The following is a 26,931-nucleotide window of genomic DNA, read 5'->3' as shown; positions in this document are numbered from 1 at the left end:
CCTCCATTCTTTTCACCAGTTTAGTTGCACGTCGCTGCACTCTCTCGAGATCATTAATATGCTTCTTAAGGACTGAAGCCTAAAATTGCACTGCATACTCAAAGTAAGGCCCTACCTGGGACCTATAAAGAGTCAAAATTATGTTTTATGCCTTCAGTTATTGGCCTTTTTATGCAAGACAGAACTTTATTTGCTTTAGTAGCCATTGAATGACAATGCCTAGAATTGTGTAGTAACACTATTATTGTTTTATCTAGTACAATAACTCATAATATCCAAGATGTTGGTCCAATTAAAGCTAACTGCTCTGCTGCAGGTAAATGGACCAGGACAAAGTTCATAACTCGAAATGCCGGTAATGTAATAATAGATGAAATGTTTGGTCCAGCTCTAGAAAGCCATTTACAAATTCTACTGACTCATCAGTTGCTGCCAAATTACTTAAGATATTATATAACCCCAAAAAAACTGTTGCTATTCTTCTTCTATTTTTGGTCTATATAACAAATACCTTTATATCTTTCTCGTAGTCATCAGTATCACTAAACATATCGTCTCTCCACAACCTTGCAATCTCTCCAGATGGTCTCTTAATAAAATAACTGAAATCCCCGCAATCATGGACTATGGTTGCTAGAATGAAAATGTTAAAACAGAAATGAGAACATGGTAAGCAATCACAAAATTAACAGATCTGCCATTAAAAGTGTTCAATCTAAATTCTGCAAAAATGCTGTAGTTAGTAAATTTTTTTTAAATAAGTCACATTGTCCAGGATTTTACCTTTCTCATACCATCCAGTGTATGAAGATCGAGCTAGAACACTCTGTCCAGGAACAAGTGGGCACTTGTATGATTGGCTTTTATTTACAAGACTAGGATGGAGGTCTAGGAAAAAAACAGAGCATGCAGAGAATGCACTTCTGAATATTGCCATGGAGAGATAATCTTGATTTTCATTTACTTGCTCTTCCTAAACATTCCTATCTCTTCACTTCTGCTGGTTAGGTAGATAGATCTACATCCATAATATCATTGTTAGAATTCTATTCCATGGAAAATATTACTTAAATATTATATTGATTTATAAGAGAAATTATATTGCTATATTAAAAAAACAACAACAACTATTTCTTATATAACCTTATCAGAGTAACTAATAAATAATTATAATTATAATAATAATAAAACAGAAGGGTCATTTAGACAAGCTGTTTGTTGATAGTGTCTTGAGATCTACTGATCACCAGCCCGCTCTACCTTTTGGACACCCCTGCAATAAAGTATATATATATTAATATTTTTTGGAAGAATATAAGCAGCAACAGTCACATTATTGTAAGCAACAATAAAAAAAAACTAGATAGCTGGATAAATTCCCAGAGGAATGGCCAAATGCCATAAATTAGCCAAAACAATAGCTATAGGTGCTGCAATCACTGCAAGAACCATTGTAGACGTTATGAAATATGTTTGATAAAGATTAAAGTACAATATAGCCTGCAGTCCACACTGGTGTAAGGAATACCTGTACTAAATGCCATAAATTATTTCTACCAAGATGATGAGGCACAGGAAAGCCACCATAAACCTTTGCCTAGTGACATTTGAACAGGAAGAGCATTTGTGGCCCACTGAAATGTAAGAGAACCGAACTCCATACTGACTGTGTACTTTCTGTTTTGGCAGCACTTTTTGCACATTTACATTTGAAAAACATTTAAAGGAGAAAGAAAGGCTAAAATTAAGTAAGCTTTATCAGAAAGGTCTATATAAATACACCAGTAACCCCTCAAAGTAGTGCTGCTCCGAGTCCTCTGTCAAAAGAAACACATCATTTCTTTCCTTCTATTGTGTACACATGGGCTTCTGTATCAGACTTCCTGTTTTCATCTTAAACCTCCAGGGCTTGAGCATGCTCAGTTTGTTCCTCTCCCCCTCCCTCCTCCCATACCTGCTGTAATCTGAGCTCAGCGCTGTAAGTGAGCAGGGAGAGACTCAGGCAGGAAGTGATGTCACACCAAGCTTATATGGCAACTTCTATCCTAAACAGAAACAGTGTCTAGAGCTGTTTACTCAGGTATGGTAAAGCATTCTGCAGAATAAATAAAGCGTTTTAGCTCACACTTTTGTGGCTAATCTGTTGGCAATAAACTGTCTTGGAGCTTTCCTTCTGCTTTACATATGGATCTGGAACTATTTAAATGTTAGATTCTGCATTTTACACCATACAATTAAGAGATACATATTAAACTTAATGGGTTAGCTTAACTTCATAAAACAGTAGACACAAATTACTTTTTCAAATGCATATATTCATTCTTACAATTTTCCTTCAAATTTCTGAAGTGAATTTGTTCACTCTCCTGTTTCATGTCAACAAGCTTATCAACAAGCTTTAGTAAATTAGTTGCTGGCATTTTATAGCATTAGCCTATAAAGAGCATGTTTGCTGACCCTAGAGCTTTGACCAGTGTCAGACTTTGGGGGCCACGCCGACACAGGACCACTCCCTGCTCTGATCCCGGACTTGTGCGGCTACTCCCCTGCCCTACCTTGAATGCGCGGCAAGGCGGCCACAAGTAGAGATGTGTGTCGTGCTAAAAGGAGCAAGGAAAGGTGCAAGCTTGCTGCAAATAAAGTGACTGGGTGGGGGGGCCTTGAGGTGTCGTGGGGTGGGGGGGCTCCAGACAGCCCAATCTGACACTGGCTTTTATAGCATCTAATGCATGGAACTGAAATTGTTGCTGTGTAATAAACATGAATAAACTCATACTAAACATCAGTAAAGCTAAAAGTATTATTTATGGTTTACTGCTGGTAAACAAACCCCAATATGTAATTAAAGGCACTAAGTTTGCCCAAGAGCAGTTACCATTAGCTACAAATATGATCTTTGCTTTTACACAGGTGACTAGTGAATGCAACCTTCTGATTGGTTGCTATGGGTTACTGTTTCTGGGCAAACTAAGTGCCTTTTATTACATTACCCCCAATATGTTTTGTGAAGGTGACTTACCTTTTAAATGCAATTTACATATACATATATATTCTAACTGATATTATTTACTTTTCATGGCTGCACACACAGAAACTTAGTGTAATGGCAGATAAAAGCAGCATGACACAGTGTGCAGATATCATGGTTACCATCTCCTCTCTGCAAATGCATCGACACACTTACTATAGTTTATGTGGCTCTGCATATAACACAAAATAAAACCTCTCTCGTTGCAGGTTCTTACCTTGAGGATAATAGCCTGTTCTGATAAAAAAGCTACGTTTTGTTTTACAGACACAGCTTTCCTGTTCATGATGGACAAGGCAATAATCATCTCATACAGTCACTCATTTACATGCTTTGTGTTCTCTGTATTTGCAGATTTTTTATGTTCAAGGACACACAGAACTCTGTAGCTTCATTTACACTGCTGTGTCCTTCTGGTACTTCTTGTCAGTGGCATGTGACTAATGCCACAATAACTCAACCCTGTCTCTTATATATATATATATATATATACTCGTTAAAAATAATTTTTAATAAAGTGGCAACATTTTCTGCTGTACAATAGAGAGAGGTGTGTACATTAAATATGCAGATTACATAATACTGACTAACACAGGTTAAGTGGTCCTTGTACATCAGAGTTTACAGAGTTGTACAGAAACTAAAGTAAGCTCAGTACTTACCAGTAAGAGAAAGCACCATTCATGGAGTAGGAAAAGGGGATATTTCCACCTTTTGGGATGCGACATACAGAGGAGAACATCATAAAGTACTTAAGAGGTAGGGAGAGGTTGTTTGTAAGAATAAAACATTAGGCTTATGGCCACAACACAGCGAACAGAATGACCCTCTGGTGGTGAACTCAGGATGAACTTGTTATTCCTTATTAACAAGCTAACCCACCACTCAATGGAACACTACTGAGACTGAACTTGTTATTCACAATGCTATATCAAGTCTTCTAAAGTTCCATCTCTGAAAATAATCCTTTAATTGACATTAGGGGGCAGATTTATCAAGGGTCGAATTTAGAGTTTATGGGAGTTTATAAAGACTCCCATATGATGTATCATCTCCAGGGGCGATCCGGGCCCCTCCGCCACCTGAGGCAGCAGCAGTTGCTGCTGCCCCCCCCCTCCCCCGGAAATTCGCTCTTAAAGTACCAGGAGCAGCATTTTTGCTGGCCCTGGTACCTAGTGGGGTGCTGCCGTCTGAGGCAACAGCCTCAACTTGCCTCATTGGCGAAGCACCCCTGATCATCTCTTTAAAGCTCTGCAGAATATGTTGGCACTATGTAAAGGATAATAATAATTTCCTTGCACAGTAGGGGAATGTACAATTAGTCTATGATATACTGGTTAGCTCTATGACTTGCGAAAGGTCACAATCCTTACCTAACCACCACTATAGTTATGTTGTTTCTATAGTTACTAATTAACTATATCATGGAGCAAATGGGGTGTTGGAGCTTGTAAAAATGTACTAAAAAAGTATGAGGAAAGTTAAAGTGGAAATATTTTGAGTATGCTGTTGAAGCTTGAATGTATTGATGAAGGGCAATAAAGGTCATACATAAGGTGGTGTATTCTTATGGACAAGGCCTAGCTGGCAGCTTGTTCAGTGTGCACATGCAGAGTACATAGGACACGGTGTGAGTGCTAACAGCTTTCTGATCTCTCATCTTTGCAAGAAAGACTGTCACTTTCAGAAGCAGCCCTGGAAAATCCAGCAAAATCCATTAGGCAATCTGTTAATCTGGGATTTACGCCTTGCTTAGTATTAGTTTGGATACTCTTCTTTTTGTATCCCAGAGAACCACTATATGATTCTGATCTACAGGTTTCAGCAATGTAATTGTGCTACAGTTCATGGAACACTCACTGAGGGCTGACAATTGGCAACGTTTGTCATATCAGCTGTTGTGCTTCAGGATTGAGAGCAGGAGGATTAGGGGGAGTTGTGTAGTTAAGCAATGTCCAGGAAACAACAGTTAAAGAACTATTTTTAAAAAAGTGATTCAGATAAAATAAAAAGTGTTTTGTCAATATAACAGAGCAAGTTATGACATCAAACCAAACAACTGATAACCTGTGTTCCCTTAATATTGATATTAATTTGCATTGTAGGAAATTAACTCATATGTAATTAGCTGGGAGCAACTCTGATCTTGCAGTTTTATTCTATATTTATTTGTAAGGATTTTGTTGTATATATTTTTTTAAAGGGCTTAGAATTTTGCTGATGCTATAGAAATGAATCATGATAATAACATGACTGAGTCGTGCCTTCTTTGGGACTGCAAGAAATACAGACAATTTTTTTTCCGGTTTGCTGCTCTTAGACAAAAAAAAGTCGTATGTGCTCCTCTGTACCATGATAGGAATTAGTCGGAGTAATGGGCTAGAACTAATCTCCTGGTGTCTTGGGAAGGCTAAATGAGAAACTATGATCCAGCAGCCACCGTGAAAAGGGATTTCAGAGAGAAGTGACTGCAAAGTATAACAGGGAAAAAATGTTCTAGTTTGCTCTTGTTATAAAATCACAGCCAAATAGTACAGCCCAAAGCCGTTATCTGTTGTAAACCACAATAGTAAACAAAAAAAAGGAAAATGTATATTACTGTTTTGGGGTAAGATTTAAAGTTAAATTGTAAGCTGCTTGTGAGTAAAGTATATCCAGGCAAAGAAATTAGTCCAGCACCCACAATATTCAATAAAACGGCCTTTATTGGACCAAGGGCATTACAGCAACGTTTCAGACCAAATGGTCTTTTATCAAGCTAACCAACATGTGATTCAATAGTGCTACTTATACTCTCATACACCATCTAGTGGTCATTTGTGTAAACTAATTCAAACAACATGGAACAATTAATAATTCTTTTTCATTTGCCAGTGTAACATCATGTAACTAAAACAATACACAATCAAGTGCACAATACCGATTTGAAGCCGACCCAATGTCTAATGTGAAATTATCTGTAAGACATAAAAAGATAATAGAACAAATAAAATCAGAATAAAACCCAATCAGAAAAATATTAAAATCATCGGAAAATGGGACTCAAGTCATATTCTTTATTTAGGCCCCCTGGTTCTAGGGTTTCAAGTTTTCTAATCCAATATGCCTCCTTGTATAATAACTCCTTTAACCTGTCCCCTCCCCGACGCTTAGGCTCAATGGTCTCTACAATCTGAAATTTTAACTGATTGAAACTTTTTTCCGGTATTAATTGCAGATTTGTGCTCTCGTATCCGTTCACGAACCGTTCTCTTGGGTTGACCCATGTATGCTAGTCCACATGGACATTTGATCACATACACTGCATATGTGGAACCACAAGTGTAACGGCCTCTTATTTTTATGGGGTTACCTTTTCTGGGGTGAAAAATACATTCCCCTACTTGTACATTAGAGCAACAATTGCAATTAAGACAAGGATAGGACCCTACTCTCCCCCTAATTTCCATACTCTTTTGTTTACTATTTTTTCCAATATCTGAATGCACTAGCATTGAACCAGGTGACCTCCCTTTCTTATATGCTATAACTGGGGTTCTGTCGAATGCCGTTACTTGGGGTAAGTTATCCTTAAAGGGGAAGGAAACCTAGTCGCCCAAACCCCCCACCCCCCCTCCCGTTTGTTGCCCACCCTCCCTCCTCCCCCCTGGCCTACCCGTCCCGCTGGGCAAATGCCCCTAACTTCTTACTTACCCTTCTGCGCCGGTCCAGTCCAGGGAGTTCACCGACGACATCTTCTTCCACGCGATCTTCTTCCTGCTGTGAACGGCGCATGCGCAGTAGGATCATTTCGCCGGTACGATCTACTGCGCATGCGCGTGACTTTTGGCGCATGTGCAGTAGATCCGTACCGGCGAAATGATCCTACTGCGCATGAGCCAAAGCGCTGTTCACAGCAGGAAGAAGATCGCGTGGAAGAAGATGTCGTCGGTGAACTCCCTGGACTGGACCTGCGCAGAAGGGTAAGTAACAAGTTAGGGGTATTTGCCCAGCGGGACGGGTAGGCCAGGGGGGAGGAACGAGGGTGGGCAACAAACGGGAGGGGGGGTGGGGGGTTTGCGCCGACTAGGTTTCCTTCCCCTTTAACTAGTGGCCAGTGTCATCGTAAAATGTTAGCAACCTGCTTACTCAAGGTGTTGTATTGTGTTACAAATGTGACATGGTTTTCCCTATTCTTTTCTTTCCCTTTAAGCATCTCTGATCTTTCCTGACTTTTTACCTCCTCTAGTTGTCTATTTAAGAGACTATCTGGGTATTCCCTCTCACGAAATTTGTTACACATTTCCGTCAATCTCTTGTCTGCTATTTCACTTGAGGTCACTATTCACTTTACTCTACTTAATTGGGATTTGGGAAATGCCCTCTTTAATTGTGGCGGATGAAAGGATCGATAGTGTAACAGTAAATTTCGGTCCGTGGGTTTTACATACAGATCTGTCATTACCCATCCACCCTGCTTATAGACCCTGGTATCTAAAAACGGGATCTCCTCCAGATGTGCATTTAGGGAAAATTTTATAAAGGGTAAGGCATTATTTATTTCCTGAACAAACATCTCAAGCGTCCAATATGGCCCCGCCCACAGCGCAAACACATCATCTATGTAACGTAACCATTTTTTACAATGTGTTTTAAACAATTCATTACCATATACAAATTTAGTTTCGAATTGATTCATGAAAAAGTTTGCGTATGCGGGGGCCACATTGGACTAGCATACGTGGGTCAAACCAAGAGAACGGTCAAACCAAGAGAACGGTCAAACCAAGAGAACGGTCAAACCAAGAGAACGGTCAAACCAAGAGAACGGTCCGTGAATGGATATGAGAGCACAAATCTGCAATTAATACCGAAAAAAAAGATCAAGCAGTGGCCGGGCACTTTATCGAGCATGCTCACAGGGTCAATCAGTTAAAATTTCAGATTGTAGAGACCATTGAGCCTAAGCGTCGGGGAGGGGACAGGTTAAAGGAGTTATTATACAAGGAGGCATATTGGATTAGAAAACTTGAAACCCTAGAACCAGGGGGCCTAAATCAAGAATATGACTTGAGTCCTATTTTCCGATGATTTTAATATTTTTCTGATTGGGTTTTATTCTGATTTTATTTGTTCTATTATCTTTTTATGTCTTACAGATAATTTCACATTAGACATTGGGTCGGCTTCAAATCGGTATTGTGCACTTGTTTGTGTATTGTTTTAGTTACATGATGTTACACTGGCAAATGAAAAAGAATTATTGATTGTTCCATGTTGTTTGAATTAGTTTACACAAATGACCACTAGATGGTGTATGAGAGTATAAGTAGCACTATTGAATCACATGTTGATTAGCTTGATAAAAGACCATTTGGTCTGAAACGTTGCTGTAATGCCCTTGGTCCAATAAAGGCCGTTTTATTGAATATTGTGGGTGCTGGACTAATTTCTTTGCCAGTATTGCCAGTGCTAAGTGGCCATTGGAGGACGTGCACCAAGCCAAAGAAGGGAGTAATAAAGTATATCCAGGGTCAGACTGGGGGGCCTGCAAGTGCACACACACATGCACATATACACACTTTTTTGTCTCTTTTTGGTGCGGATCTGGGCCGGTGGGGCCCTCACCACCTTGTATGATGGTATATTTTCTAATACTTTTAATACAGTGAATGAGCAGATGGCAAAATGTTCATAGTACTTCAGGCATATCATGTTTTAGAGAAATTTTACAATTTCAAGTGCTTTAAAGGGGTGGTTCATCTTGCAGTTAACTTTTAGTATGTTATAAAATGGCTAATTCTAAAAAAACTTTTGATTGTAATTATTTGTTATAGTTTTTAAATTATTTGCATTGTTCTTAAACCTGTTTCCAGCTTTCAAATGGGGGTCACTGACCCAATCTAAAAACTAAATGATCTGTAAGGCTACAAACGTATTGTAATTGCTGCTTTTTACTTCTCTTTCTATTCAGACCCTCTCCTGTTCATAGTCCACTCTCTTATTCAAATCAATTCACGGTTGCTAGGGTAATCTAAACCCTTGTAACCAGCTTACTGTCATTGCAAACTGGCGAGCTGCTGAATAAAAAGTTACATTACTCAAAACCCACAAATATTAAAAAATGAAAACAAATTGTGAATTGTCTTAGAATATCATTTTCTACATCATACTAAAAATATATTGAAAGGTGAACAAGCCCTTTAAGTAGTGTAAGCAGGGCCATAACAAGGGGTACATAGGAGAGACATGTGCCTATGACGTAATAGTCGGGTGCTTGTCACTTATTTCTAACCTGAGTTGAGAAAACAAATTAAATGTGCCATCCCCACCTCTCCCACCCGAAAAGAATAGGTTTTACAGAAGTAGACAGGACTGGTCTCTTATGCACATACAAATACAGTACACAGTCCTACTGGTTTCTATAAGAAAAATTCTACTATGCCATAATTTAATTGCAAAACACAGCTGGGCAGCAGAGAAAAATGCTGGGAAATGCATCTGGCAAAAAGGGCCTAAAAAACACAGTGGAGGGCCACCAATGAAACTTTTGCTCTGGGCCCACTGGTAGCTTAAAGCAGCCCTGGAAATAATGCAGATAGTAACTGTAACAGGAAGAAGTGTGGGTATTAAAGACTCCCTCTATCTGTTCCATATATTTTATGAAAATGGTTCATTTAGATGAAGCATTGTTTACATATGAGCTGTTTTATGCAATATATTTTTAGAGAAACCTTCAATATTCAACCCTTACTGCATGTTGGGGAACTTAGAAACATTAGCAAAAGCCTTGGCAGTGAAGCACAAAATAAAGGACTATCTCAGAGGATGTTAAATTGTAAGTAAAGTAATTGTAAAACAGAATCCATTGTCTAGTTCTGACAATGTGGCAGAAGCCATCTGATTAACAGACCTGTGAAGAAGTTAGGAAGGTATTTGAGTAATTGGTGTAATGGCTGGCTTCTGTTACATTATTTCAAGACAGAGCCAGTAATGAGTGCAGAGAATAGCAAGGGACAGATATAGCTTTCAATAGCAATTACGTTTACAATGACATTAAAATAATTTTTGTAATTAATATATTTTGAAAATTGGTTGGGAATTATACTTTCTTCCATTAGGTAAATCATCATAATCACCAGTATCCATGCATTATTACTAATGTATATTTGAAAATACATTTATGTGTACATAAAGTAGAAAGAGCGAAGGACAAAGGACTAAATAAATGTGCTTACCGGACTTTGTCTGTTGAATACTGTTAATAGGTGTCAGCATTCTCAGCTGCTGCAGTAGATCAATTTGCTGCTTAACAAGATCCCTCTGTTCTTCCTCCAGCCCACATTTATCTTGATGAGACTTTAAAATTATGAGCTGTTTTAGGTATTCTTGAACTGACTGTTCATAAAAAAAAGTTTAAGAAAAGATGATCATTTCCATGGATATTTTTTTTATTGGGGATATTGCAGCTAGTTCAAATACATATTACGTTGCAAGGAAGATTCAGTTCAAAACAGTAATTTTTTATCAATAGATATGAAGCTGATAATTTGTACTTTTTTTAAAGCACTGAAACTAAAAATATATTTATTTAATGTATTAGTATTCAGTGGCGGAACTACCGGGGGAGCAGGGGGTGTGTTGGGCCAGGGTTCGCACCCCCTCAGAACTCCCCGGTAGTATGCGTGCCACTGATTACGGGCAAAAAAACGTGTACGGAGGGGGATGGGGGGCCCGGCTGAACGTCCTGCACCAGAGCCCACCCCCTCTAGTAACGTTACTGTTAGTATTATTTTTCAAAACAGTGGCCTAGATGGGAGGATTGCAAATCGATAGATTAGAACAGCGGTCAATGGGAGTAAAGAGATGTATCTGCATTGAACTGGTTTCTGAGCTGTCATGTAATCTGAATCTAAATTATTTACTAATCAACCTTGTATCGTGACATTTAGATTCTATATGTAGAATATGTATAATGTGAGTTGGTCCCTAAATTTAAGTAACGTGACAGCAGTCCAGAGCATGTGCTGTGAATGAGCAGAAAAGAAGAAGGGGAGCTACTGGGGCATCTCCAGAGGTACAGAATTTTACTGCTTAAAGGCTGTGGTTGTCTTGGGCTGGTAGGTACAGAAGCCCAAAACATAAGGTGCAGCATTTTTAGCTACTTCTTTGTTATGCTTTAGTTCTACTTTAAGTTGTGCTTGAAATATCACAGAAAGTAGTGTATTTAAAAAAGCACACATTTGTGTGCCTAACCTGAGAACTGAATGTTCTGTATTAAGGTTAAAAACTTTCCTTAACATTTACTAGAGACTAGTCCCTATATGTAATAAAAGTCATTATGTTATTTCCCAGCTCCAATAACTCAAACAATAATTTGCTTTAAAACAGGTGACAAGTAAATGTGCTTGATGTTATAGTATAACAAATGTTTCACCTTTTGTTGCATAACCCCTTTAGGGACACACACATATATATCTATATTTATAAATTAAAAATGCAACAAACATTGCCACAAAAATGTCACGGCACACAGTATGTATATACAGTATATATACAACACCATATCACCTGCTGCTTTTCTCGCTGTTTCTGCTGGAACTGAGTGATGTGTAAGATAAGCTTTTCTAGTTTTTTGCTAATATTTATGCTTTGCGACATCTCTGAAGAATCCAGAGATTTAATGTTTATGGAAGATAATGAAGATCTGGGTGTTGCCTTCCATGATGACTGAAGAATTGAAGGGACTGTAGTAAGGGGTGAAAGTGGGTCTCGTGGGGTTCCTAATGTGGCTTTCTCAAAGTCAAAAGCATTATCTGCAAAAAAAAAATCAAAACTGTGTAAACACACAATCCAGTTCAGTGGCAGTGTCAAAATCTGATCAGTAAAACAAAACATACAGTAACTACAGGAATGAAGAGTAGCAACTGTACTAGAAAATGTACCTAAGAATTGTGCTTTCAGCTCATTGCAAACCTGTGGGTGATTGAGGGATATTTGTGGATAGAAATATAAAACTGTTGTTATTGGGCTTATCATTGTTCCTGGCCAACACATCACATTCTGCACCAGGGTCCATTATAGTCTAGGTTTCCCACTGGTTGCTGCCTTTTCCAGATTAGAAAAAAAAAAGAAAATACATTTTCTTCACAGGCACAAGCAAAACCTTTTTTCTTTTCCCTTGGAATGTTTTTGAAAATACTTATGCAACTGTGTGCTTTTTAGAATTAACAACAATTAATGCCTATAGATAACTTATGTATATGATTTAAAAGCCACATAATATATCCTAAGTTTGTGTTATTTCCATTCTGAATCCAGAAAAAGCTCTGAGTTCATCTTCTCTCAGGAGTCTTATAGCATTTTCTTCTTTGACAAAGTCTTCCAATAATAATACAGACATTTTTTCCGTTATTCTCCATCTAAAAGGTATAATTTATCTGTGACAATGAAAAAAGGAAGACCATCTGAGACTTTAATGAGTGCTTTCAAATGGGCAGTGTGTGAAGAAGATAATGCCTACAACAATTTGCTCAATCCAAATGAAATGAATTATGCAAAAGGCAGAAATGGCAGAGTGAGAATGAAATATATCAGGAAAATGAGAGACCAGAGCCGGCAGAATGAATTCCAGTTGCTTATATAAATATCACCCAAGCATAAAATATGCTCTTTAAATACAGACATGTTATGTTTGCTGATTACCATCATAACTGAGTTCAAAGAGTAGCCGAGTATGTTTCCTTTTAATATTACACAGTTTTTCCCAACTAAATGAATGTTTAAAGGGGAACTATCCCGGAAATAATTCCATTTTAAGTATGATATGAGTTGACCAAGGTTTTTATATACTGAAAGCAATGTACGTAAATTATGAGATATCAGCCAAATAGGGCATTATATATGATTAGTGGGGACATCACAATCTAATCTAGTAAATAAGTGTCTTTTATTCACTCTAAAATAAAACATGTTTGTGCCAGGTCTAGCAACCAATCAGATTGTTGGTATGAAACAGGTGACCAGTAAATGCTACCTTCTGGCTGGAATAAGCCCATCCTGGTGCAAATGTGTATGTTTTATTATAGTATGCTTAAAAATTTGCAAAAGCCACTAGAGGTAAGCTATGCTAAAATCCAGAATCAAAACTGCATCAGTTTGGTTATATTATACTTCATAATGGGCATCAACAGGATCATATCATTATAAATTTTTAGTAACATGTGGCTTCATTGGATAAACAATGAGTGTACATACTGTAGGTACAGTGTGCAACCATGTATTTAAAACCTGGTCAAAGGCAGATGTAGAGTAGATATGTGTTCCCTTGCACAGTAGTAGACACTATGGGGGTTATTTAGCAAAGTCAGATTTTATCCAACCATTTTCTGCTGCAAACTCTGATCAAATCTGCTCAGGGTTTTTTATGCTTATATATAATTAAATTTTCCCAAACATTTGGTTTTTTTCGGAATTTTCATCTGAAAACTCAGAATTCTTATGTTTTTTGTCCGAAAACCCCGAAAACTTTGGGGTATTGCACAAAACCCAGACCACATCAAAAGAAAATCATTGGGACTTCTCCCACTGACTTACAGTATATGCAAGCTCGACAGGTCTGACATGCCGGATTTTCTGATTCAGACTTTTCCATCCTCGGGGTTTAATAAATCCAGAAAAATTTGTGATTTTTTTTTTTTAAAAGTCTGAGTTCATTAAAAAAAAATCACGAATCTTTCGTGATTTTTGCATTTGGAGCTTAGCAAATAACCCCCTATGTGTAGAGTTTTCTTAAGCAGAAAAGAAAACATAGGCACAAGTGATTTATGAATGACGCTTTAATGCATGAAAGTTTATGCTCATTTTTGCACTCAGCACTACTACATATATGATGCATGCCACCCAGTTTTATGCAGACTAATAAAAAAGTTTTGCATTTAGTTTTACATTGAATAGACAGATGTAAAATTGAGAAATTGAAAAGAGGGAAGGCCACAATTTAAGTGCAATAACAAACAAGGGATCATTAACTATGGCAGAACAGTAGGCAGAGTCATCACTCAGCTATGCCCTCTTAATTCATACTGATTTTCCCATAAAATAACCCAAATTCTGTCCCCCTGCCTTGCAGTCTATGTGTGGCAAGTGACCAACTTACAATCCATTTAACATCACCATGGCTGCATAAGATGACTGCACTAGTCGTATAAAAATGTTTTTTAAGATAGTAAGCCTAAGGTAAATCCAAGGTAAATCTCTTTGGTAAGTTCTAGCCACTTGCCCCGTTTAACATGGAGTTATCAAACTCTCTGCTTCTGTCTGCATACTAAAATTATTCTTTCTATGTAACTTAGAGGCAGCCTCAATACCCTAATTAATTAACCTAGATTATAAAAAGAGGTTGAATGTATCTTAAATTTAGAACTATATAAGGTGTATCTACAAAATAGATAAAATATAGTCATGTCTTATCTCCAAAGGTTATGTTGATACTAAGCTATATTAATCCTTTTATTAAACTGTTCTCTATTTAGTACAGTAATGTATATAAATACTTAGGAAACTATTAAAGGACACTGAAGTTTAAAACTACCCAATACACACATAAATATAGCAAAGTATAGTAATCCTATAGTTATCATATTGACAGAAAAAAATGGGATGGACAAATATCCTCTTAGAAACCATAACAATGGAATCATCCAATTAGACATTAGAGAGGGCATATGGGCAATTTGAAAAGTAATACTGCTGGTTTCAGCATACAGCCATCTGAGTCCACTTCCAGGGGTGATTGAAGGACCAGGGTCAGGTCTCAGTGCAGGGCTTGCCTTAGGCCATTTAAACCTGATTTACACAAATGCCCTCTAAAGTCTAAACTATCACCTCCAGCTTTAAAAGTAAGTAATGCCATTCAAGAGAGGTGCCAGCCGGCAAGGGGCTCAGACAACAAAACAAAAAAAGGATAATTACATAATAGTTCTGCTCTGTCATGTAAAATCAGTAATACTCTGAACAATATTGGTTAAGATCACTTTCTGTGAATTGATTTGATAGTATCAAAGCTGAAGGGGTGTTAAAACTTGCCTTGACTGATCTGAATCTTTTTTATTATACAAATACTGTGCCTCAAAGGCTAGGAGAACCCTCCAAATAATCCATATAGGGACCGCAATGAGTAAGGCAGGACCTATCTAATGATATGTCATAGCTTTGCTCTGCAAGGTAGCCTTGAGGGACCCATTTATGTACTGTGTGGCTTCACTTGTGCTTTTATTTGCCTCACTTAAGGAACACCCTCAGCAATACAGTACAACACACACACAATCTTTGAATCAAGTGACTTCCCTGGTTTGCAGCAAAATGATCCTTTACTTTTCCTCTGCAGCATGAAGAAATAAGAATAGAGAAAAAAGTATGAAAGTCATAAGTGATACGATTATTTTCAGATTAAATAAATCACTATGACAACTCTTTGCCCTTCCCTTTGGTCTAGTCTGCTTTTCAAACAGAAGGCATTAGATACATTAACTGGACTAGGCCTAGCTAAACAATAGAGGAACAAAGGGCACACTCAAAGACTAACCCTGCTCTGGATTCTTCCCACACAATGGGCATTTCTCTGCTTGAAAAAGCAACAGTGCTCGTCAACAGTGCAAATAAATATTGTCATCTATCGGGAACCTAGAAATACAGTTGAAATCACCTTAATGTTATTTGACTGTAATTTTATTTTTCAGTGTTTTTAACTATGTAAATGTGTTGTTAATTATGTCCAAAACCTCATAAACAGGAAAAAGAATGAAAAGGTTTCTTTAACCACAAACAGACTCTTAAAATAATGTGGCAGGAGTAATTTTTCATATACTTAGAAAGAAAGTCCCAATGTAAAAACCTAAATTTTTTTTTTATCTCACCAGTAATATTTGGGGCGTGGGAGCTCATGCCCCACACCTACAGCTCGAGATGGAGGTGTCCAACCAAAGAAGAAAAACGGCAGGCACTCACAGATCCCACATCAGGCTTGTAATATAACGGAGAACTTTATTTAGGCCACAAAATAGATAAATACATAGCCTTACATGTTTTGTGTCAGTGGGCACTTAATCATAGGCTATGATTAAGTGCCCACTGGTACGAAACGTGTAAGACTATGTATTTTTTTTTTTTTTAAATATTTTTATTTCTGAGATTTTTAGACATAAGTAGATTTTTAGACATAAGTATTGCGTTACAGTATATATCCATTCAATATTGTACACATGCATTCCGTCCATTAGTCATCATATGCATTACATTTATAATACACTTTTTAAATGAAACATTAGGATAAATGTGTGATCATTGTGGGGAGTTATCCCCAAAAAAGCACTTAACATCCGTCCCATTCCCTGTATTGACATTAAATGCCTTCAAGTTGAACTGTCAAACTCACGTTATATTTACAACTAATTCTCAAACAGATGATTACGTTTAAACATTTACAATTATTGATAACATAACTAAGCACACCGTTTAACCTAAACTTTTCTGGAGACTTGTAATAATATACTCAAGACAGATAATTACCTTCGGTTCAAGACTGTAGGTAGAAAAGTTACATTGCAAGAAGTTGTGAGGTAGGCCTATCTCCAAATCTATATGTTATCCATGGTTGCCAGACATTTTGGACCAACTGAAGCCTGTCTGTTGCTATTCCTGTTAGTTAAAAATATAGAAATCCAATCTATTTTATTTCTAAACATAGTAAAGTTAATGGTGGAAGATTTCCAAGATTTTGCAATCGTCTGTCTCGCAGACAGAAATATATGATTTAACAGCTTACTTTTGAGTTTTGGGACCCCTTTGGGGGGTGCCCCCAGTAAAGCCTCATACGGGTTCTTGCAGAGATTTACTTGTAGTATAGAATAAACCAGATGATATACTCTTATCCAAAATCTTGTTACCCTTGGGCAGGTCGACCATATATGCCCTATTGTCCCTGCAGCACTGCAGCCCCTAAAGCAATGATCTCACTGGTGTTAGGTACCAAAGCATAAGGACCTTATATCCTGCCTCTGTCAATATTACATTCACTGAACTATATTTCAAGTTATCCCATATTTTATACCATTATTCTTCTGACAGAGTGTTCCCCAATTCCCTCTCCCAGGCTTTAATGTATGGAAGATTAGTAATCTCTTTCGTTGATATCATGTTTCAATATTCATACACCATCTTTCAAAATAGGTCTGAGCTACTGCGTCTGGGTCTCTTTGTTCGTAAGGCTATGTATTTATCTTTTTTTTGGCCTAAATGAAGTTCTCAGTTCTTTTACAAGCCTGTTTGTAGGATCTGTGAGTGCCTGCCATTTTTCTTCTTTGGTAGGAGTCATTTTTCCCCTGAATGCTTTTTTCAGCTGACTTGTAACATTGTTACAGGAGGTAAAGCCAAGAGTTCAGACATATATAGCATTTAATAACAATTTAAAACAATTAGACATGTTGGAAATGTGCTTAAAATTAAATTTTCTTTCACGGTGCAAAACTGTTTTTGGGTGGAAGAGCCCTTTAATAAAATGCTGACACTGAGAACATCACTCGTGCTGGCATCATGTATACCCTCACCTCTTCTAACAAATATTCCATGTGCAATATATATGTATCTCAGTGTGGGAAAACTCTAGAGGGAAGGTACATATCTCTTCTGTACACACATATATACACACACACTCATATAGTTCAGACAGCTCCCCGTTTTATGTCAGTTAATTTAAGCTTATTAATTATCATCAAACTGTTTTCCATAACAATGAATGCTATGACATACTTCTTAAAAAACTGCAGTTTTTTTCCAAATAAATTTCATTTGGAGAATGCTTTTCTAACATGAAAAGTTAACTGATGTATATGTGTATTTATGCTATATTTTGGGCCATAAGTAAAAAAACAACAAATACTACTACCTACCTTGCTCTTCACTTGCACTGTCACCAGATAAATCACTGATGGGGTTATGGGACATCACAGACTGATTTCCAGAATGAGCTTCAGCGAGAGTTTTTTCATCAGTTTCCTCTTTCACAGGTTTTCCCTTAGATGTGATTCCTCTAGCTTTTCCTGCTTTCCTCTCCTTTTCTTCATTCTTGGGTGTTGGCTTTGTGAGGGGTTTAACAAACTGGACACTTGGTCTGACATTCAATATGGAAAAAGACAAAATCAGATTAATTAAATTTATTGCAAATTGTTTCCAGTATGATTTGCTTAAGATATGGCTATTTAAAGGAAAGTATAACATAACAGTGTGCATACACTTACCTAGAGGCAGTGAGCAAGGTGCAATATCGAATGAAATCTACATTTTTTTTAATTATCTTTTTATTTATGAATTTTCAATTATATAACAAAAGAAGAGTAAAACCAAGGGGAACATGTTTAAATTAACAAATAATAAAAAGGAAAAAGCAATGAAAAAAAATAAAAAGGGAATTAACAGTCAACGTCAGGCTTTTGTTATTTCAAACAATTTTATCCTAAAAAGTGAACTCCAGTATAAAGGAAGCCAAATGGGCATATAATGTACCCAGTGTAATTTGACAGAGCATCTATCAACATTTAATGGAAAGTCAGAAGCATGACACTTAAATTATCAAGACAGAAAGACTATTGTCCCTTTTCGAATTGACTCCCCAGGTTCCCAAAAAAACGTACTGGTCTACTTTGTTGCTTAGCAAGGCTGATAAATAAAACATTGAACATACATGGTCAACTCTAGTTTTTATTTTAGACAAAAAAAGAAAAGGAGATAACCAGTTCAAGGCTATTGTCCACCTTGTGACTGCCAATATATGGAAAGATAATTTATTCTGAAACATTTTGGCCATGCCAATATTTGTGACCACACCTCCTAATTACCATGTTCATTTTACAAAATTGCCAGGTTATGAAAATTTGAACTGTAATAACTTTGGTTCAGTTATTACAGTTTTGCTAATGAAGGGGAATTTCCCTTTAAGCTGCAAGTCAGTTTCCCCAAGAGACCTGCTTATCTTAAATTGTTACAATAATTTATTTTGCTTATATTAAATTGTTACAAAAAGTATTTTAAGTGCACCTGGCAAATATTCTGGGCTCTCTGCCAAAAGCCAATTAAGTTAGAAAAGTTCTATCTTTTTCTGGCTATTCAGTGCAGGAGATCAAAAAGAAAGTCAAGACATTCAGTAACTATATGGGACTGCAGTTTAAGCTGTCAAAGTCGTGACTGTCCCGCGAAGAACTGGACAGTTGGGAAGTATGAGATTTGGCCAAATTAAGAACCAAATCTGCATCCCTAATATATGTACTGTTATACCCTAAATATGCAACCTATATGAAAAGGTTTGAAGAAGCAATAGCTGGTAAATAATAAAATGCCAAAGAGCTCATTGCTTAATTGTCTGTGTCTGAAAGCAGATTTCTAATCTTGATGGGGTTTTTTTTGTCCTGTCAGTTTGATTTTCCGCACCATGCAAGAAGCATGAATACAAGATGAAAACTAAAATGATCTATTACTGTGATTTCTTAAGTAGCAACAGAATGCCCTAAGCACTTTTCATTAATAGACGCTATCAGTACACAGGCATGGTTTGAAAGTAATTATAATATTTAATATAGTGTTTCTAAAGCTAAAGGCAGCCTTATTAAGCATTTGAGCTTGATGTGTATGTAATTGTGACAAAACATAATTTTATGAATACAGTAAATTCACAGGAGTCTGCCATTTTTTTTTACATAATTTAGCATCTGATTTAAAAGGATGATTTACTATCATGGGTGCTAAACTGAACTGGCACAGTGCGATTTTTTAAATAGTTTTCGAGATGCATGAGATGAACATTTGTCCCTGCAGCAAATAACTTACTTATGGTGTGAATCCCATATTGATGCCATAAGCAATTGCCTATGCCATTTAAAAATTGTTAGGTTTAGGTGCTTTATAGGGACCTCAGATAAATAAGGCTCAGCTCAGTACAATGTACCCCTCCTAGTACATGTAAGACAAATCTGGCTAAATAGAAAGTTTTGAAAGCTTACAAAATCAGTATGCTTTTACTGTATACATTAAGACAAATAGCAATACCACTAAGAGATGCTACCATTGGCATGCCCTACATTGCTCACAGAGCCATAACCTGAATGCAAACGTGTGAAAACACAGCGCGTCCTGTCAAGTGTGAGTAAAAACACTAATCTGTGTATTTTAGAAGAAATATGTATGAGCACAAAGCCACCTATAAAATGCCCCTTCTGACTCCATTAAACAATGAATTCACGTCACTTTTAACACATTTCAGTGGAGCAGGTTCAAGCTGGCAATCAGACAGATGCACAATATGTTGGAGGAGCTGATGGAGCCAAAGCTTTAGGGCACATCTTCATAATGATATGAAATAGGACCTCGGCTAGTCTTGGCGTTTTGTCTATCAGTCCAATTTTGACACAAGAATTGATAGAAACAAATGTGATCATGTTTTGGCTGCAAAAAAAGTATTTCTCAGTAACAGACACTATGGGCCTAACTATCATGCTGGAAAAACAGTGTAAAATAAATGTCAGCTTTTTAAAACTGTATGTTTTCACTCAATCCACCTGATCGCCATATTTCAAGTGTTTAAGCAGCAAATAAAATATTTGATTAAAAAGCATATTTTTTTTTTTTAGCTAGAGGGTCACTGTTTTTTAAACAGCATTTTCAAGCAGATGGTAATGTGTAGTGTCTCTGTTTTTTTGCACAGCATGATAAAAAGGCCTTTATCGGTGCAGACTTAGGAATTTCCCCCCAAACATATTTATTGATGCCAGGGAGCAATAATTTTAGTTTTCTTACACATTTTGTGCCTCCTTTTAATCTAAGTATATTTTGATGTATAGCCAACAGAAATTCTTTGTCTCAGCTTCCGAGTTCCTGCAAGTTTCCTCCCTCAGGGGTCTGGTGGAGGCAATGGAGCTTATATAACTGACAAGTCTGATCTGTGGTAGTAAAGAGGCTTACTCTTAGGGCTCTTACACATGGGCATTTTTTTTCTTTTTTGACACAGGAATAAAATGAATGCGACATGTCAAAATGTATCTTATTTTATCGTTTTTGTCTGCTTCATGGAGTACTGGCTAATAAAACAGACTTAAATCCATTAGCTCTTGCATTGCATTGCAGTTATAGGCACCACAATACACAGCATATTAAACATATTAATAAGTGCCTAAGTGTAGTGTCCTCATGTTGTCTGTTTACATACTTGGTAACTTTCAACATGCTCACATGTATCTTGTGAATTATGTAATTAAAAAGTCCATTCGAGTAAACTGGAAAATTGTTACAGCAGCTTAAAGCCACTTTTCATAATACACATCAGTTCCTGCGCCTGCGCCACTCGAGTATAAGCCGACCAGAGTATAAGCCGGGGTACCTAATTTTACCTGAGTAAATTGGGAAAATGTATTGACTCGAGTATAAGCCTAGAGGAAGAACTGGCACTTAAGCAAAATAAGTTTAGTGAAGATCAGGTGTCTTTGGTGTTGCCCAGCATCTTAATTGACAATAATATGGTAATCCCATAATGTTTTATTTTTAATTGGAAAGCATTTTTTTTTTATTGTTTTGCTGCTATAATATCTGTTAGGTTGCCTGTCTGTGTATTCCCCCAGCTCAGCACTAAAGAAATCCTCACGACCCGTCTGATCTGCCAACCTGCCCACCCACCAATGAAGCCGTGAGGATTTCTTTACAAGAGTGCTGAGCTGAATCTGGGGGAATACATGGACAGGCAACCTAACGGATATTATAGCAGCAATACGGTAAAAAAAAAATAATGCTTTCCTAAAATGCTGACTCGAATATAAGCCGAGGTAGACTTTTTCAGCACATTTTGAGTGCTGAAAACTCGGCTTATACTCGAGTATATACGGTAAGAACCCTACAATAAGCACACACTATGGTCAGTTTAATTAGCAGACAGTCTGTATGTATTTTTAGACTTGGAGTACCCAAAAGAAAACCTGTACAGGCACATTGAGAAATGATAATTCTCTGGCTAGAAAGCAAGGGCTGCAAGACAGAAATGCTAACCATCTGTGCCACCAGTAGAACTGTTTTATTCGAACTCTATGTCTAGAAATGATACTAAAACAACAGTAATCTATAAATGCATTTTCAATAATATTATCAGCAATAACAATTGAGATAAGTGAGTAAAGGAGATGGTAGACCTCTATTTTTAATTAAACCTCAAGTAAATCTATTACATATTCATTTTAACAAATCCCATTGTTTGGTAAGACACAATAAAACAAAATGTAAATGTATGTAAATGCTCAGCACTTTTTTTCAAATCTGTATGGGACCTGTTATCCGGAATGCTCCTGACCAGGGATTTTCCAGATAAGGGGTCTTTCCGTATGTAGGATCACCATACCTTAAGTTTACTAAAAAATTAATTTAAAGATTAATTAAACACAATATGATTGTTTTGCTACTAGTAAGGATTAATTGTATCTTAGTTGGGTACAAGATTCTGTTTTATTATTACAGAAAAAAGGAAATCATAACAAATTTGCATTATTTGATTATTATGGAGTATAAATAATAATTGGGAGATGGCCTTCCCTGTAATTTTAAGCTTTCTGGATAACAAGTTTTCCAGATAACGCATCCTATATTACTAACAAGTATGTGTTTGGGGGCACTATCCAATAACTAATTCTCGGATAGTAAATTAGAGTGTTATCAATGTGATTGAAAGAAAAAGATATCCCCTCTTTATCAGAGATGTCTTATAAATTATTTCTTATGGATTTAAAACAGTAACTTAAGAATTACACAACGCATTAAGTTAAAACAACTGTTATAGTAAGTTTCAAAAGAGTAGCCTTCCTATGTAATACTTCAAGAGTTTTGTATTATTCTAAAGTGCTAGTGCAAAGAATTGTCTTGGGAATTAAAGTTAATAAGTGCTTAGTTTAAAGTGACTAAAGTGCTAAGTTAATCAAAGATTAAACCACAAATTAATTTCATTTTTCATAATCACTTAATTCTCACCATTGTATATAACATTTTACAGAATATATGTCAGATTCAATTAACTATTAAATTAAAAAATTCTAAAGTGAATAAATGCCAAATTAAATAATTCATTCAGTGAAAAATTAAAATAATTGCTCAGAATTTTTAAGCAAATGAAAAGGAAATATAAGAGGGTGGAGAAGTCCCGTAGTAACTATCTCAATTTTTTCTATCTTCGGGACCCCGCAAAGGAGGAGAAGTCAGCACTTCTGGGACTGTGGTCTCGATTTGTAACTTTATCTGTCTGTTTTGAGAGCTAACTTATCTATAAAACCACAAATCCCAGAGTACTTAGCGATAAAACAGTTTTGGAGAGTGTGGATAAGATTTCTGAGCAGTAGAAAAAAAATTTGCTTTTAGAAAGATTTTTTAAAAACAAACAAACAAAGATTTGTGTAAAATGGTATAAACCGTCTGTTTAAAATCAATTGATTTTAAACAGACAATTTATACCATTTTACACAAATCTTTGGGGGGGGGCTCAGAAATCCCCATGTGGGGCCTTTTAAAAGCAACTGGAACAATGTGGTGGTTGCCAATACATTTAGGGGTTAAAGGAGAAGGAAAGGCTAAAATTAAGTAAACTTTATCAGAAAGGTCTATATAAATATGCCAGTAAACGCTCAAGTAATGCTGTGCTGAGTCCTCTGTCAAAAGAAACTCCATGTTTCTTTCCTTCTATTGTGTACACATGGGCTTCTGTATCAGACTTCTTGTTTTCAGCTTGAACCTCCAGGGCTATGGCTTGAGCATGCTCAGTTTACTTCTCTCCCCTTCCCCTACCTGCTGTAATCTGAGCCCAGAGCTATGAGTGAGATGGGAGAGACTCAGGCAGTAAGTGATGTCACAACAAGCTAATATGGCAGCCGCTATCCTAAACAAACAGAGAGAGCTTATAGAGCTGTTTACTCAGGTATGGAAAAGCATTCTGCAGAATAAATATAGTGTTATAGCTTGCACTATTTTGGCTAATCTATTGACAATAAACTGCTTCAGTAGCTTTCCTTCTTCTTTAAACAGTAATTTCTGTATTTGAAAAGCACCAAAATAAAAATACAAAATCTTGCAGGTAGTCTCTTTCATACCTTACTTTGTAATAAAAATCAGCTGGCATCATACCACAAAACTGTATCAAAGACAATTTTTATTTAGTCTTAATTTATCATCAAGAATTTTTATCATATGTGTTTTGCATACTATAATAAAAAAAACAGATTTTAGTATTATAAAATACAGTATTTCACAGTGAACAAGAAATAATTTTTTCCATGCATACTTACATGGTATGATCCACCATTTGTGCTTCTCTAATATACCGACAGGCAAAGGTAAACAGAGGCTGACTGATTTTAATTAGTTCACTTCTTAAACAGTGCTCCTAAACAACAAAAAATACAGTTTGGGATGCTTGCCAAATATTGATGTGATATTTCTAGCAAAAGCAGAGACTTTTCCAGAGACAATGCAGTTATTAAGGATGCACCAAATCCAGGATTCGCTTTAGGATTCGGCCTTTTTCAGCAGGATTCAAATTCGCCCGAATCCTTCTGCCCAGCCGAACCGAATCGTAATCCTAATTTGCATATGCAAATTAGGGGCAGGGAGGGAAATCGCGTGACTTTTTTCACAAAACAAGGAAGTAAAAAAGGGTTTCCCATGCCCAGACAGAATTAGCATATGCAAATTAGGGTTCAGATTCGGTTCGGTATTCGGCCGAATCTTTTGCAAAGGATTCGGGGGTTCGGCCGAATCCAAAATAGTGGATTCGGTGCATCCCTAGCAGTTATCATAAATGTTTTCAGATTTCCCTTAAATACGGAAATCTGCAAACATGCATGATAAAACTGCAAATATAGTGGCAGGAATGTCATGAGAGCAAAGGCCCTCAATATGTGTGAGGATATCTCTAAAAATCAATATCTTATAAATGGGTAATATTTTCCTTTTAAAGGTAATTTCAACCCAAAATGATGCAAAATATATTTCCAACAGATATGTACAAATAGAAATTTCTATGCTTTTAAATTTATTGGTAAATGTACATGCAGTTGAAAGCAGTTATTTATCTTTCTTTTTCTAGATTTTTTAACAACGCGGCAGCGTCGGCTTTCTTCCATGTCCGTTAATCAGCTGGTTTCAGCTACAAGCTATACTATTTCAGAAGTCAGAACCAGAAGTTCACAGAATATAAACAGCTAGATATATATACTGCTTTCTATAGCCATTACATTCGGACTGAACATTTCTCATGAATGTATACTTGAAAGTTACTTATTGCTGCATTTTCTTGCAGGGCACGGTTTTTGTGTTGATGACCCCTTTAATACCAACAGTGAGGTAGTGCTGTGAGTTCTGTCTTTACACTTGTAATAGAATCTGCTGTTTTTAGATATCCCTATAGCCTTAACTGAAGGAACCTGTGGTCTGACTAATTATCAGTGGCAAGTAGGATTTCTTTTAAAGGAATTAACATATTCTCTTGCTATAGTACTGGTTCGCTGTCAGTGAACGAGTTAATGCACAGATTAGTGAGCCATTGCATAAGGCATTGTCGTGTGAAGTACCAGAGGCTACAGCATGCATTGTACTCAGAGTGAAAAATAGACACAAGTGCTCGATGGAAGTCCCACTTACTTTCCTATCGTTGTATTTCAGAACAGTGTACAGTTTATCTATTGCTTCAGTCCTTGGAGTTGCTATGACCACCGCAGGTACGTAGCAACCACTTCTTGCTCGTGTTTTTGAAAATACAAAATCTCCAACCTGTAAACAAATATCATACAAAGAATATAACTCATGAGACAGATGAACTAATGCTTTTGAAATTGCCTGTTTGTGCTCAGGAAAAATGTGATAATCAGGATTTTGAATGCAGCAATTTCCAGGTCCTCTCTTTCCATTTAATAAACCACAAGCTGTGAAAGAAGATCAGCTTCACATGCTATTACAGAGAGTATATTTCCTAAATATGCTTATATACAAGACAACTCTGAATATAAACATTTGATGCCAGTACATACAGACCCATCTGCTTTATCTTATATAAACTATACAAACAAGCGGTTTGTTGTATTATAGCTGTCATGTCCACAATGGACAACAGAGCCCAACTCCTATGTTACTTGTGAGTCTGAAAGTGTTGAGAGCATACATAAGGATTCATTTCATTGCTCAATCTACGTCTAGAAATAAAGAGGGTGAAATATAAGTGAAATGTTAATGCCTGTCATGACAGTGTGCTTGGCAGTAAGAGTTAGGGAAGAGGTTTAATGAAAGAACAGGTTGTAGTGAACTCCTGGGAAGTTGAACATAGAGAGACATACCTGGTCCCTGCCTATCCTTTGCCAAACCTCTCCATGTTGGGATTTATAGCTTGTGTCCAGCTCTTAAGGATAAACAGATTGTAGCTGTTAAAAAAGAGCCATTACTTACCTGCATAACATGGGTAGCATAGGTATATAGTAATTGAGATTGAAAAGAAAACCCATGTCCATCGAGTTCAACCTTTTCATAAAAATGAAACCTGTCTAACTGCTAGCTGATCTACAGGAAGATGAACTCTTCCTTTTGATTCCTCTCTTCAGAGGGTGAAAAATTCCTTCCATAATGCTAAGATTGCTGTTGGACAAGTCACTATATAAACTCTGTACTATGAGCTAATTTCATTAACCCTGTATTTTCTCTCTTGCTTAAAATCTATCTATAGTATGAGTCAGACATGCTATGTTGAATGGCCCAGTTTTGTACTATTTCCTTTACATTTTATTTCAAGGTTCTATCCCAAAGAACTGAAACGTTATTGGAAAACAGCAATATGGCCTGGTATTACCTCTTGCAGGTGGCTGGAT

General features: G+C 36.8%; 1 protein-coding gene across 1 annotated transcript in view; it reads right to left on the bottom strand.

The window, feature by feature from the left end:
• Positions 1–26,931, bottom strand: part of vwa3b.L (von Willebrand factor A domain containing 3B L homeolog) — a 68,685-nt gene that overhangs the window by 4,445 nt on the left and 37,309 nt on the right. Inside the window, exons 25-31 of the mRNA XM_018247113.2 lie at positions 25,718–25,846; positions 24,364–24,461; positions 17,956–18,176; positions 11,579–11,823; positions 10,246–10,405; positions 784–888; positions 512–633 (exon numbers count right to left, since the gene is read on the bottom strand). Coding sequence (XP_018102602.1) covers positions 512–633; positions 784–888; positions 10,246–10,405; positions 11,579–11,823; positions 17,956–18,176; positions 24,364–24,461; positions 25,718–25,846 — 1,080 coding nt within the window. The remainder of the gene's footprint in view (positions 1–511; positions 634–783; positions 889–10,245; positions 10,406–11,578; positions 11,824–17,955; positions 18,177–24,363; positions 24,462–25,717; positions 25,847–26,931) is intronic.

Source organism: Xenopus laevis, chromosome 2L (assembly GCF_017654675.1).
Source record: "Xenopus laevis strain J_2021 chromosome 2L, Xenopus_laevis_v10.1, whole genome shotgun sequence".
In the NCBI taxonomy this organism is placed as follows: domain Eukaryota; kingdom Metazoa; phylum Chordata; class Amphibia; order Anura; family Pipidae; genus Xenopus; species Xenopus laevis.
This window is presented reverse-complemented; position numbering and strand designations above follow the sequence as displayed.